The following is a 14,264-nucleotide window of genomic DNA, read 5'->3' as shown; positions in this document are numbered from 1 at the left end:
TGCCTGCACAGTAACTCCTCCCCAGCACACACTTAGACACGCCTGCACCTGCAGCCACACCTGGCCTTGGTAGGAGTCAGGGTGAATCTCAGCAGGTGCAGGTCCTGGGCTGGACAGATTTCCACACCTGTGAGTTCCTGTCAGTGCTTGTCTTGCAGGGTGGGGGGAAAGAGGGCAGCACACCAAGACTGTTGCCTCAGGGCTTGAGATGGCTAGAGGGAGGCGGGGATGGGCTGGGGGAGCCCACAGAGGTCCTGCGGGGCCCTTGGGAGCCCTTACTCTGGCTGCATTGGCTGAGGATATCCAGATCAGCCGACAGGGGATTGGACCCAGTCAAGGTCAGCCCCCCCAGGAGTCTGAGAGCCCTGCTGAACCAGTCACTGCACCAAGGACAGAGAGTGTGGAACCTGATGCTGCCACTGGGGTGCTGAGGAATGAGCCCCACTCTCCAAAGGCTTCAGACCCTGAGCCCCAGCCCTGGGAGCCTGAACAGGTACTGGGGAACTGGGGAAGAGGATAGACAGATCCTAGCTCTGGGTACAAAGGGCCAGTGATCAGCTGCAAGGAGGGAGAGATGAAGGTATGTGGAAGAAGGGGGAGGCTTTGGGAGGTTGGTGGTAGTGAGAAGGGGCTTCAAGAAAGCTAGAGGCCCTGGAGGTTTAGAGGGAGGTTAGGATGGGAGGGAAGAAGGGCAGGGGTTGGAGAGGAGAAGGCTTACAGGGATAGATTGAGGGGGACAGCAGCTAAGAGACAGACACTGAAGCTCCCAGAGTGTAGAGGAAAGCTAAGGAAAAAAGGATGGAGAAATTAGAGGGACAGGCTCTTGGATGAAGACTCCTTACTCTTATACTTCTCTCTGTTTCCCCCTCCCCCCATCCAGCATCCTCAATGCCTTCTGGTCCCTGGTTCCTTGGCAGATTTTGCTGTTCAAACTGTGGTCTGCCTTGAGGATGCTGGTATCTCGGGGACCCAGGCCTTGGCCTTCAGTCTCTCCTCAGCCTTGGAGGCTCAGGGTGGACAGCTCCCAGAAAAGGTCAGCACCTCTTTGTAAGTCCAGCCCCTTCAGATTCAGACAACTCCTTCTTGAGTCCCATCTCTCCCTGACTCCCTTTTCCTTGACTCCTCTCAAAACCATGCTCCTGACTTTCTCCATCCCCTCTCTCGGGGCTCTCAGTCAGCTCCTGGGCTCCCAGAGCTTGACTCTTAGAATCCCAGGATCCAAGAAAACTGACCACTAGAATATCTAGACATAGAATGTCAGAGAACCACATCACAGCTTACAGGGGCCATCAAGTCTAATTCTAAAAAGGCAAGGCCAAAAAGCAAGGCACATACCCTTTCAAATATCTCCAGAATTGCCCTGTGGAAGAGGAATCACATTTGTTCTAGTTTGTTCCCTTCAAAGGTCAGAACGAGGAACTATGGGAAGTACCACAAGGCAGATTTGAGCCCAGTGTGAACTAAACCTGCACGGCAATGAGTGTTCCAAAAGGGCAGCTCAGGAACTCACTGTCACAGGGGTGGGGGTGGGAGTGCTCAGAGACAGGCTGGAGGGAGCAGATCTCAGTAAGCCCTAAGAGTGAGCTCACTCCTCCTTTCCTAGGTACGGGAGGTGGTCCAGGGACTGCATGGACAGATGGCCCAGTTCTTGGAAGGCAGGCCAAGGAGGGTGGCCCTGAGGGCACTTTGCTCATTGGCTGCAGAACACACACATGAAGTGGTCCAGACCCTATTGTCTCACTCTCTGCCCTGTGACAGGTATTGAGCATTCCCACTCCCCCTGGGCCTCCTGGGCAGGAAAGGACCCAGGTATCCTGGCATCCCCAGCTGCCCTCCCCTTCCTTCTCCTGAGGGCTGTTGTGTCTGACCTGGTGAGGTCAATTGGCACCCACCCCCAGCTCCTAATTAGTGCCCAACCCTAATTAGTGAGTGCTTTGCATTCCAACACCCACGAGCCAGGCTGGGCTAGGAGCCAAGATTCTAGGCTTCTTGCCTGCTTGGTCATAGATACTTGGGTCATGAACCCATTTGTCAGATTGGGCAGAGAAAGGCTGGTATCAGAGTCAAGAGAGAGTCTCCTCTCAGTTAGGATGTTCTCCTTTCATTCCATGGTTTCCCTTCAATCTCCACATTCCTCCCTATCCTTGGTCTCTGGGTCCCCTGACTCCCAAGTTTCCTTCTGCCCCCCTAGACTTCCTACAGTCTAGATACCCCCTCAATCATTGAGTCCCTTCAATCCTAGGGTCTTTCCCCTAAGATCTATGTCCTACCAGTTCCAGTCTTTCCTTTCATTTCCTGGGCCCCCTCTGTTCCAGGGATCTCCCCTAATTCCAGGGGCTCCCCCATTCCCAGTCTCCCCTAAATTCAAAGATCCATGTCAGTCCTATGGCCTCCTACCAGGTCCAAGGTTTCCTTCACTTCTCTCCTGGAACCTCCCACACTCTGGCTCTCATCTCAGTCTCCAAATCCCCTTATTTCCAGAGGTCTCCCCAAGTCTAGGGGCTCTTCATTCTCAAGGTTACTTGTTCAGAGGTACACAAAGAGGTATACAAAGCAAGGTAAATCCCCTAAATCCAAGGATCCTTTCAATCCCAGAATCTCTTCTCAGATCCATGGCTTCCCATATGCACCAACATGTCTTCCAATGGGAGCTCCCACAGTCTGGGTTTTCCCTCAGCCCTAGAGTCCCCATCCCAGAAGTTCGATGGTTCCTCTCCCCAGTCCTCACCCTGGGACTTCCATCCACCCAGATCCTCCCACTTTCCTCCTCCTTCCTTTATCTACAGTGCGGCAGCTGAGTTGTGGCGAGGTTTGAGCCGGAACCAGAGGGTGAATGGGCTGGTCTTGGTGCACCTGCTGCAGGAGGTAAAGGGCACACCCCAGATCCAGGACCCCAGCCCCAGCTCCAGCCCAGGCCTCAGTCCCCAGGCAGTCAAGCCCCAAGCCCAGGCATTGGCTGTGAGTGAAGTCTAGTGTGGGGGTAGCTTGGAGGGAGGGAAGGCAAGATGGAGGTGGGAAGGGAGAGGGGGGAAGAGTTTGAATCCCCATGTGAGGTCCAGAAGATAAAGACCTGGCACCTAAGAGTCTGTGGGAAGGAAGGGAGACAGATTCCTGGAGAAACCTGGGGAAGGGGTCATGGGCTGGTTCAAGGACATAGGTATTTCAGGATGTGTGAGGTATGTGCCCCAGACCTATCTGAAGAATTCTGTCTGTTGTATAGCTCACACATGTCAGAAGTGTCTTACATGGGATCAAAGCATGTCCCAGGAATGTTATAGTTATGTTTGAGGAGCGTCTCAGCATATCCAGGAATGTCTTGTGTGTCTCTGTAGGCCACAAGAGCACTAGGAGAGATGTTGGCGGTGTCAGGATGTGTGGCCGCCACAAGGGGCTTCTACCCACAAGTGCTCATTGCACTAGTTACACAGCTGCACCAGCTAGCCTGGTGTGCCCACTCCCCCCAAGTTCAAGTGAAGGTCCGGGGTCCTCCCCCCAACCATGCTAGGTGAGATCAATATGGGAGGGGGCAGTAAGGGTAAAGGGGGGCATTTGGCGACTTCACTCCTAGTCCTCATTTCCTCTGCCTCTTTCTTTCCTCTTCCACAGCTGTGCTGTGGAAGCTTTGAAAGCCCTGCTCAATGGGGACGGAGGTCGAATGGTGGTGACCTGCATGGATCAGAGTGGGGGCTGGAGGCGCCTTATAGGATCCGGGACCCATCTGGAGGGTGTCCTCCTGCTGGCCAGGTCTGAGCATGGGGACAGAGGCCCTGGGGGAAGAAGGATACACAGGAATACTGGATATTACAGGGTCCTCGGGTGGGGGGACATGAGGAAACAGAAATGAAGGGATGAGATCCCAGAAGGATGGTCTCAGAATCTTCCTAGTTCTTTAGACTGACCAGGACTAAGTACTGACTGGGAGCTGGTTAAAGGAAGAGGAGAATGTAGTGGAGCAGGGGGCAATGGTGCTGGGGCAGAAGGAAGATGGGGAACAGGTAGTCAGGATTCCTTCATCAGCTCTCCCTCACCATCTCCCCTTGCTATGTCTCCCAAGTGCCCTGGTGGCTCATGCTGACCACCACCTGCGTGGGCTCTTTGCAGACCTACTTCCACGGTTACAAAGCACAGATAAAGCCCGGCGCCTGACAGCTATGGCCTTCTTCACTGGGGTGAGTGCACTTGGGTTAACAGTGAAGGCCACAGAGACCCAGAGGCCTTTCATCTGTCCCCTTGCCCTGTTCCTCCAGGATTGTGTGGTGGAGAGAATCCTGGGTGGCTGTCAGAAGAGCTGGGTTCTAGGCCTGGCTCTGGTCCCTAGCTGCTATGTGACCTTGAACAAATTAATTTCCTTCTCAGGGCCTCAGTTTCCTCCTATGTAAAATAGTGGTGATAATAGTTTCTGGCTGCTGAGATCCTCCCGGGAATGCAGATAGGGAGAATGGTGGTGAAGAGGGTCTTCTCCATTCATGACCCCAGGCTGACAGTGAGGTGGGAGGGGAAGCCAGGCCTTCTTCAGTCGCAGGGTCTCCCCACCCACCCAGAGGTGTCCATTTCGTGAGTCACCCTATCCCAACACCTCAGCTTCTTCAGAGTCAGCCCACGGCAAAGCTACTGAGAGATGAAGCCATTGTGCAGCGTCTGACTGCCTGGCAGGTGGATCCTGAGCCCACTGTGCGCTGGCTTGGCCTCCTGGGCCTGGGCCACTTGGCCCTGAACCGCAGAAAGGTGAGGCATGGCCCGCACTTGGGGTGGTACTCCCTGGTAGGGGGGCTGGCCCATACATGGGGTGCTCTGGGGAGGGGCTGGCTCAGTAGTAGGGGTGGAGGACTGGCCTGCTCTTGGGGTGCCCCTCCCTGGGGGGGTGGCTTGCACGTGGAGTGCTCTGGGGAGGGGCTGGCCCACTCTTGGGGGTGCTCTGGGGAGGGGCTGGCCCGTTTGTGCCGAGGGAGGGCTGGCCTGTCCTTGAGGGTGCTCTGGGGAGGGGATGGCTCTGGGTGGGAGGGGCTAAGTGGGGGAAGAGACCAGGCCCCGCTCCCGGGGAATCCCTGGTCCTGGGGGTGGGGAACAATGGAACAGTCAACTCTCAGTTATCCGAAGGTGGACAAATCTCGCTCGGGGTTTATCGGAGGCCAGCACCTCATCCCATTTTAATGCCAACCTGAGCCAAACGACACAGGGGCTCTGGTACAAGGGCAGAAGCCACGAGTTACAAAATGAATGACGAAGGCCAGCATCAAGTAGAAAAGCAGCATTTAAATTATCCCCAGTTTGGGCTCAGGTCTCGGTTACCCACGGGTGGCAGCCACTCAGGCTTTTCCGCCGGCCGGCTGTAAGCAGAAGCCGCCACGGCGCGCAGTGCGGCCGTGGGTGGAGAATGGGGGGCGAGAGGATGAGCGAGGGGAGGAAGCGGCAGGACGGCATTCCTGACGGCCCTGGCTCCGCGCAGGCGCGGCACGTGGGGACGCTGCTCCGGGCTCTGCTGGGCGCGCTCGGCGAGGCGGACACGCGGCTGGTGGGGGCGGCCCTGGGCGCGCTCCGGAGGCTCCTGCTGAGGCCCGTGGCTCGGGCGCGCGTGAGCGCGCAATGCACCAGCCTGGGCTCGCGCCTGAGGCCGCTACTGGACCACGTGAGTGGGGCGTGGTGGGGGAAGAGGGGGGAGGGATCAGTGGATGGGTTCCGCCTCCTCCCCCGTCTCTCCCAGATTCCTTTTCCGCTCCTCTCCTCTGTACTGCCCACTCTCAAGCCCCGCCCCTACCAATCTCAGCCCCGCCCCTATGCCCGCCCCTCCGTAGACCCCGCCTTCTCTCCAGCTCCCTCTTCTCTCTGCTTCCAGGACCAGGATTCTGTCCGTGCCTCAGCCATCGGGCTCCTGGGCACCTTAGTGGGTCGTTGCTCCCCGCGGCGCGCTAGGGCGGTGCGTGAGCTGGTGATGGGCAGCCTGGTGACCCTGTTGCTACGCCTGCAAGACCCGAGCCTGGATGCTGCCGAGGTCCGAGGTGTCCCAACTTACTCACCCTGTCCTCTCACCAGCCTGGAGTCCAGACTTCCCCCGCCCCACCTTCAGTCCCTCTGCCTCCCTATCTTGGATCTTCCTATACAGGACCCCCATGTTCCACTTGAGCCCCAAGTTTTCCCATCCACCCTTGCTGAGCCCCAAATCCAGACACCCTCTCGCTATTCTTCAGGATTCATAATCAACAATTTATCTCTCCTCTGTTATGGTTTGGGGCAGGGGTGGGGAACCTGTGGCCTGGAGGCCACAAGTGGCCTTCTAGGTCCTCAAGTGTGGCCCTTTGACTGAATGCAAACTTCACAGAACAAATCCTGTAAAACTTGGATTCCGTCAAAAGGCCGCATCCTCCCCTGGGCCGGGGAATACAAAAACCAAAACAAACCAGTCCTTGCTATTTGGGAATTCACTGTTTACTGCCCAGGGTAGGTGCTTAATACATTGATTTGAACAAATTGAATTACTTGGAGAATACAAAATTACACAGATACACAAATACGGAATATTTACATTATTACCACAGAGGATTATTATAATAAATGGCCCCCGAAAATAGGTCCTGCCTGGCAATACAGTGAGGGTTGGGACCCTGGGTTTGGCTCTGCTGTCCCTTCTCCCTCCTATCTTCTCCCGTGTCCTCTCAGTCATGGGGAAGGAAGTGTATGTCCCTGGGCCTGACTATACCCTAATCCCCCCATTTGTCCCTTTTCTCCCAGAGTGCAGAGTGGACTTTAGCTCGTTGTGACCGATTCCTGCGCTGGAGGCTCCTGGAAGAGATCTCAGCCATGGTTCATTATGACAGCCCAGAGGCTCTAAGCCGCACGTGCAGACGACTGGTCAGTGGGGGCTTCCTTAGGGCTATGTTAGAAAACCAGAGCCTTGCCTGAAGGGCTCCCCTAAAACTAGCTCCTACTTCCCTCCCTTATCACCTCCATACTTGCACTTACTGCTCTTCCCCAGCTTCAGATGCAAACTAGAAGAAACAACTGGTGTTGTTCCCCTTTGGATTCCTGGCTAGGTAAAATTTACAATGGCTTATGCTAATGCCAATCCCTATCCTTCCACCTCACCATCTGTAGGGACTCACAGAGATGGAGCCATAAAGGTTTGAAGTCTGACCTCCAGCATGTACTGACTGTGTGACCATAGACAAGTCACTTAACTTTTTAGGGCTCTAGGCAACTCTAGGACCATCAGTGCAGACAAGGTGCTAACTTGCATGGGAAGAGGGAGTTCTCTCAGCCAGGAAGTTCCCTATACCAATCAAACCACAGGTTCACTATCCCTAGCCCCAACTGGGGAGTCTCTTTCAGCAAAGATTGCATTGTCCTCAGGTTACTGACAGCGGGAAATGTGGTGTCTCTAGTGAATAGCTCCTTTCAGCAAAGCTGGTCTCCCTTCATGGCCACAGGGAGGAAGCAGACCTCTCCTGTGCTCACTTGTGTTCTTCTCAGGGCAGGATTTGCCAGGAATCAATAAAGTCCTGGGCTTCTCAGGAGCTTTCCTCAGTGGGGCCCATGGGCTTTCCTCATGTTGCACTGAGACATCTCTTCCAATGCAGACCTTGCCTCCCTTTGTCCTCAGGCACAGTGGTACCCTGGCAGAGCCTCTGACTTCTTGAGCCAGGCCCAGGGCTACCTGAAGAGTCCCCAGATGCCCATTCGCCGGGTGTCAGCCATGTTCATAGGTAAGCTCTAGCTAGTCACAATCATTCTTCCAGGTGGCCAGCGCCAGGGGTCCTGAACCAACTCTATTCCCTGTAACTGGGGCTTGATTGGGAACTTACTGAGAATCCCTTTCAGCAGAGCCTTCTGTTCTCAAGCAACCTCTGACGTGATTTTTTTTCTTTTCTTTAAAAAATTTTCCTGTTATATTACTTGATCTTTCTCCCCCCCCCACCAGAGTGCCATCCCTTATAATAAAATAAGAAAAAAAGAAGGGAAGAAAAGGTCCACAAAACTAAACAACATATTTAAAAAATCTGAAGTCATAAGTAGTATCTCACCCCACATGGGCTCTCATTTCTGCAAAAGAATGAGGGGAGTTATCTCCTCATATCTCTTCTTTGGGGCCAATAGAATTCACTTAGGCCTGGAGATCTGACATCATCAGAAGCAGCTAGGTGGCCTCTATCCTTCATTTTAGTTTCAATTCCTAATTAACTGTTTTTTCTAGTCCTTCCTAGTCTGCCAATCATTTCCTTGGTGGAGAATTCTGATGCGGAATAAGAGTTAGGTGGTTCTTCCCTCTCTCCACTGCCTGATATCATTGCTCCATTTACCTGGACTATATATCTATATCTGATTTCATCTGTCTTTTGCCCCTAACCTAGCCTTAAAAAATGGCCTTTGTTGTCCTTGGCATTTTTTACCAGGTTTACTTCCTCTGGAACTAACCCTGTCACCTCCATATACACATCCTTGATTACCTACCTTCTTTCTGTACTTTAGGCAATCCAAAATCTCATCAGCGTCTATCCTTCTTGTACCATTCCTGCAGCCATCCTTCTCATTTCCTGTGACTCTTTTTAAAATGTGTTTGTCAGCAAGTTTGCTGAGTATAGACAACCCTCCTTCTTCCTCAGTGGGACTGTGTTTCATTCATGGGAGTTTCTCTTCCTTCTTGATAAAAGGCATAGGCCCAGAGACCTTTGTCAGACATTGGTCACATTCAGAGCTGGGGGTTGGGGGCGGGGGCTTGATGATCCAAACTGTTTGGTTTCAGGGTTTCTGATCCATCACATGGACCCTGATTGTGTCAACCCTGGCCTGGTGGACTCACTGCTCCATGGTAGGCAAGGGATGCTAGACATGTTGAGTACTTGGGGCTCATGGGGTGGGCGGTTTATTACTAAGGCAATGTGGATATGTATCAGGGTGACTCATGGGTGTAAAAAGACATAGTGAGGAACAGGATGGCCTGCCTTTGCTATGGTTCATGTGAGACAGTGTAGGCACTGGTTTCTGAGAAGATCTCTGATGGGCCTTGCCTAGGGTGCTCCTGTCTGAGGAGGAGATGGGATACACACACACACACATACACACACACACACACACACACACACACACACACACACACAGAGGAAAGGTCTAGATGGAGGTAAATTCTGGGAGCAGAAAGGATGGCTAAAAGGACTGGTGAGGTGTGGAAATCTTCCTGGAGAGGTGATTTCTGAACTAGGTTCTAAAGAAGGAAGGTATGGAGAAAGCTGGGCAGCTTAGAGTGGCAGGGAAACTGATGGGAAGGGAGGAAAGCTGAGGCCCTGGACCTCTCGGAGATCTCACATGCCACCTTCCCTGCCACTTTCCCACTACAGACCTTGGGGAAATGCAGTGGGATGCGAGCCTTGCATTCGAGACGTCTCCCACATCACCATGCACCAAGTACGGCTAGTGTGCCGGGACCAGGACTCCCCTGGACGTGGCAGCTTCTCCCCTTGGAAGCTGTTGTGCTGCTGGGGCCACCACCAAGAGCGGGAGATACCCATCTATGAGGACAGCCCTTTCAAGCCTAGGAGCCGGGCTGGCCTCTGGGGGTGTGGGGGGCCTTCCTGAGCTGCCTCCCAGCTCTGTTTGGAAGAGCATTGTTCATCCAAGGAAGCAAGGTCCCTTGCTCTTGCCCAGACCTCACCTAGGTATTAACAACCCAGGCATGGAAATGGTTTCCTTAAACCCTTCATGGGGGGAACCTTCCCAGGTGTATCTGACTGGTAGCCTGTTCCTGGGGGAAGGGTGGAGCCCCTGGACATTTGTCTCTTTGATGTGATGTCTTTAGGATGGTCACAGCCAACTGAGGGGTGTCTCTCAGACTTTCTCATTGTTACTTCCTGGCCCCAGAAGATCATGTAAACCAGGAACCCATCATCCCTTAATGTATCCAGCCTATGTCCCAAGCTGTTTATGTCAAACCCTCTCCAGGGGAAGTGGGTATTCCTTCTCCCTACCTTCCCCTTCCCCAAATGGAGAGGTTTCTCCTACCTGTGTCTTTTTGACTGATAGAGGAATTCCCACCTGGCCCTGAGAGGTGGGGCTCCCAAAGAGGAGGCATGAGGGTATCTCCTCTCTCCTTAGTGAAGGGAAGGCTGGAGGCAGGGACAGGGAGAGATCACAGGGAAGCCAAATGCTACCTCATATCCCAGCCCTTCAATAGCTCCTGTAACCCAATCCTTGTCCTCTGTCCTACTCCCTTCCAAAGTGATCTGTACATGGCAGAAAGCCTGAGGAAGGAGACAGCCCTGGGTTCTAGTCCCAGCTCTGCCATAACTAGCAGCATGACCTTTGTCATTTGCCCTCTCTGATTGACAGCTCTTTTGTAAAACGGAGACAGTAGTTCCTACCTCTTGGATAGAGAGTTGTTGGGAGGAAAGTGCTTTGTAGACGATGAAGCTATAGAATGAACGAGAGCTCCCATCCCTCATCAGTCTGGGGCATCAGGCACAGCCCAGGGGACCCAGGCCATAGAGAGACCCCAGCATGAGGGCAAGCTAGCTTTCCCTCTGTCTGATCTCCTAGCACTTTATAGACAGACTCTTTTGATGCACTGATTGATAGCATTTAGATATTTTTGATTTCTCTGCTGACGTGCCTTACCTATTAAGCTGTAAGCTCTTGGAGGGCAGGGGCTCCATCTTATTCCTTTCTGCCCCCACCCCTCCACTAAGCATGTTCCCCCTCCTCTGTAAAATGAGAAGAATACTTGCATTACCTATCTCATGGGGTTGTTGTGAGGAGGGTACCCTGTAAGTCCTAAACGGGATAGCAATGGGAGTGGTTGCTTTTATTATTGTTGGATGATGAATAGATGTCTGTTGAATGAATGAAGAACAGAAGAGTAAGTACATAAAGTGAGTAAGAGACCATGGGTTTAGGGCCAGGCAGTGTCAGACAAGAAAGGAGCTGTTTCTCCTGAATTGAGAGCAACCCCTAGATCTGAATGTACCTTTCATTAGGGCCATTTTCCACCCTGTTGTCTGGCAAGTACTTCCCTGCAAGCCTCTCCCAACTCTCCTGCCATCATTTCCCCAATATTCCACCTCTTGGTGGAACCTGTTGCTCTGGGAACCTGTCATCAGATCTATAGCTACTGCTTCTGAAAAGGGGGTCAACTGACTGCGCTACTGTTCCCCTTACCAGCCTTGTGCCTTCCCAGACCAAACATCCCTCTGTGGCCACCACTCTTTTACGTGTGATGTCTCCCCCTATAAAATGTAAACTCCTGGAGGGTAGGGCCTGTGTCATTTTTGTATTTGTATCCCCAGTGCTTAGCATTAGTGCCTTATACATCCTGCTTAATAAATACTTTTTTAATTCATTCATTCATTCATTCATTCATTCATTCAATGCAGTAAAGATCTAAGTGAGTAAACTAAAGGAAGATGGGAGATTCTGTGAAGAGACTGTAAAGTTGAGGAAATCAGGGACAATTATATTTCAGTTAACAGATTAAAGGAGGGTTTTGGAGCTGTATATGAAAATACAGAGGGAGATAGAGAGTCCACTGGACCTGTCAGGTAGGAAGAGTGGCTAGGAACCCTCCACAGGTAAAAGGGCTGTTGTCAAGATCAAATGCAATATTTGCAAAATTTGTAATATTAGCACAGTGTCTGACACATAGTAGGTACTATAAAAATGCTTATTCCTCCCCCACCTGAAATTTGCTTCAGGAAAATCTCTCGTTGTCACTTAGTAGCTTTCTTGTCTCATTCCCCATTAGGATTCTCAGCTTCTCCACTCCCTGGGACCTGCAAAGGAACACTCACATTATAGTTTAAAATACATTTACTGCATCACCTGGAAAGAGAAGACATAATATTATTCCCCAAGAAGCTAAGGTTCAGGCATCCCCCTGAACTAAAACAACTGGAAGCCATTGTTAGAAGAGATCTATGGTTGATTTCCTCCATGTCAGTCTTGCTAGGGGGGAACCATACTGTCTCATTACCCCTTTCTGTCTCTAGGCTGTTCAGCAATGGAATTAGGATCAGGAACTGTCTAGACTTTCTCCTTGGATTCTCTACCTGGCAATGGAGCAGTATCTCCACTTCTCTGCTTTGACTCTGAAAGATTTCTCTAGTGTCTTGTATTCATCCTCTTCCCAATCCCACCTTGATGTGCCTCCTCAGGCGTCAGTCCTCAGCCCTCCCCTTGTCTTTATACTGTATTTAACACAACAGGGGCTAGAGAAATAAATTTAAACAGTAGGAGTTAAATTGAATGTATTGGCTTGTAGATGTGCAAGTAACTTCCCTATTCCAAGGGCAAATAGTTTGCTTAAAAAAGCCTTTGAATGGAAATGAGTAGCCTCTTCCAAAGGTTCAATGATGACAACATCTAGACACAGATGTTGTATATCTGGGAGGATCTAAGCAATTACCATCCACTTCACACTTCTTCCATTTCATGATCAATTTTTAGAAACCTTCCCTTAAGTCTTCTCTTTGCTGTGGCACTCCAGTCTAAGGAGCAGAAGAAGTAGGTCAACCTTGGGACGGTTGGCTGGTGGGTTTTCCAGAGACTGGTGCAACTTATTACTCAAATGGATCTGTGAACTCATCAGTTTGGGAATTCTCCCCAAGGAGGCAGATCGAACCTATTGACACCTGCCTGTACTGTGTGATATGTTCCTATCCTCCCAAAAGTTCACCCCAAGGGTCCAACCAAAGTGCTGGAGGCCTTTCTCAATTTTTTATTACATTGAAAGGGAATAGTGGTTGTCCACCTGATGTTCCTTACTCTTTCCACGTGACCAGCCCAGCTTCTCTTCCTAGCATACTGTTCTTGCCAACATCCTTTCCCCCGTTCTCGATAGTTCCTTACACCCACCTCTACTTTTTCGTTATTCCCCTCTGTGTGAGACTGATTTTTAATTCTTTGGAGGCAATTGCATTCTATGTCTCATGCTATTTAGAAATACTAACAGAATGTTAGCATTGAAAAGACAAGCCTTTATTTTTCTGGGAATCTTGTGGTCAGCAAAGGAACATTTCAGAGAGGTTATCAAACTCATTCTCCTCCTCCTATTCAACTCTGGACTCAATTCACTGTCCATCTGAACTGTGTAGTGTAGATTCATATACTATTGGACAAGTCAAAATGGTATTTATCAAATGCAGCTTGAAATCCAAATAATAGCTATTCTTCCTCCACTTGGTCTTCGTTGTCTGGATGGATGGGCCAAACTCTTTTGAATGATCACAGATTTCTTTCAGCACTGTTCTAAGGCTTGATGAAATCAGCACAATTTCCTCTGCAGATGGGAGCATCTAAAGGACCTACTCATACACAGGAAATCCCTCTTTGAACCTGACTCTGGCAGAGCTCCTTTTATCACAATGGTGACTAGCTTTGGTGAGCATACATCCTTAGTGTTTTATGACTCACCTGATGTTCATAATCAGAAGGTGGTTGAACAGGGTTATTTTTGTTATTAGATCTTCTAGGGAATCTCGAATGATTTTGATATGTGGATGGGAGACATTTTATTTTAAAGAAGCCTGTAAAGTGGCATTTTATTTTACTGAGTAAATTGCTTTCCCACAATCAACAAGTAAGCAGAGTGGAATTTATATACTCTCCATCTTACAATAAATTATAAAATGGTAAAGATGTGGTCCATTGCTGAATATCACTTATAAGAGCCTGCTTCTTCTAGTACCCTGATTGAGGATTCCCTTGGTTTGCATTTGGATGACTTTCATTGATATTTTATTAGATATTGATATACTCTGGTAGCCATTTTTCCATTGAAATAACTTAATTCTGAACTATTTAAGTAAATAATTGAAAATAAATATGGAAAGTAGATAGAATGAATAATATTGACACCAACTGTAATCACTTCATTCAATTTAAACATTGTAATTTTTCTTTTCTTTTTAAAAATAAAAATTTATATTTTTTATTTTTATATCACTGCAATTATCCCCCTACCTCTTGCCTTCTTCATCCCATGTTCACAAAGTCCCTTTTTTAGAATAAGATGAAAAAGATAAAGAAGAGAAAAAAATCAGTGAAACCAATCAATACATTGAGAAAATGTGACACCTTTGGGCACTACATTGCGCCTTTGCAAAGGAGCAGGCAGAGCTATCTTCTCATGTCTCTTCTTTGGAGCCAAATTTATTCTTTGTAATTTTGTAACATTCATTTTTGCTTGTTTTGTGATAGTAGTTCTTTCCATTTACTAATCAATTCCCGTTAACTGCCATAAGAGTGAGACCAAAAAAGCCCAGACAGCGTCTTAATCATCAAACATA

The 14,264-nt window shown here is 50.1% G+C and overlaps 1 protein-coding gene across 1 annotated transcript; it reads left to right on the top strand.

Annotated features, from left to right (window-relative positions):
- The first annotated feature begins 208 nt into the window (after positions 1 to 208).
- Positions 209 to 11,292, top strand: MROH6 (maestro heat like repeat family member 6). Its single transcript, XM_020994942.2, is given in 15 exon segments — positions 209 to 493; positions 881 to 1,033; positions 1,604 to 1,758; positions 2,787 to 2,958; positions 3,333 to 3,505; positions 3,607 to 3,744; positions 4,055 to 4,169; positions 4,582 to 4,725; positions 5,447 to 5,626; positions 5,834 to 5,989; positions 6,727 to 6,846; positions 7,595 to 7,697; positions 8,735 to 8,800; positions 9,327 to 9,347; positions 9,350 to 11,292. Coding segments are annotated over 15 exon segments (2,196 nt in total). The 3' UTR covers positions 9,565 to 11,292.
- The last annotated feature ends 2,972 nt before the right edge of the window (positions 11,293 to 14,264 follow it).

The sequence above is a fragment of the Phascolarctos cinereus genome, unplaced genomic scaffold, assembly GCF_003287225.1.
Source record: "Phascolarctos cinereus isolate Bilbo 61053 unplaced genomic scaffold, phaCin_HiC Scaffold_4;HRSCAF=312, whole genome shotgun sequence".
In the NCBI taxonomy this organism is placed as follows: Eukaryota; Metazoa; Chordata; class Mammalia; order Diprotodontia; family Phascolarctidae; genus Phascolarctos; species Phascolarctos cinereus.
The sequence above is the reverse complement of the archived record's forward strand: the minus strand, read 5'-3'. Positions and strand labels throughout refer to the sequence as shown.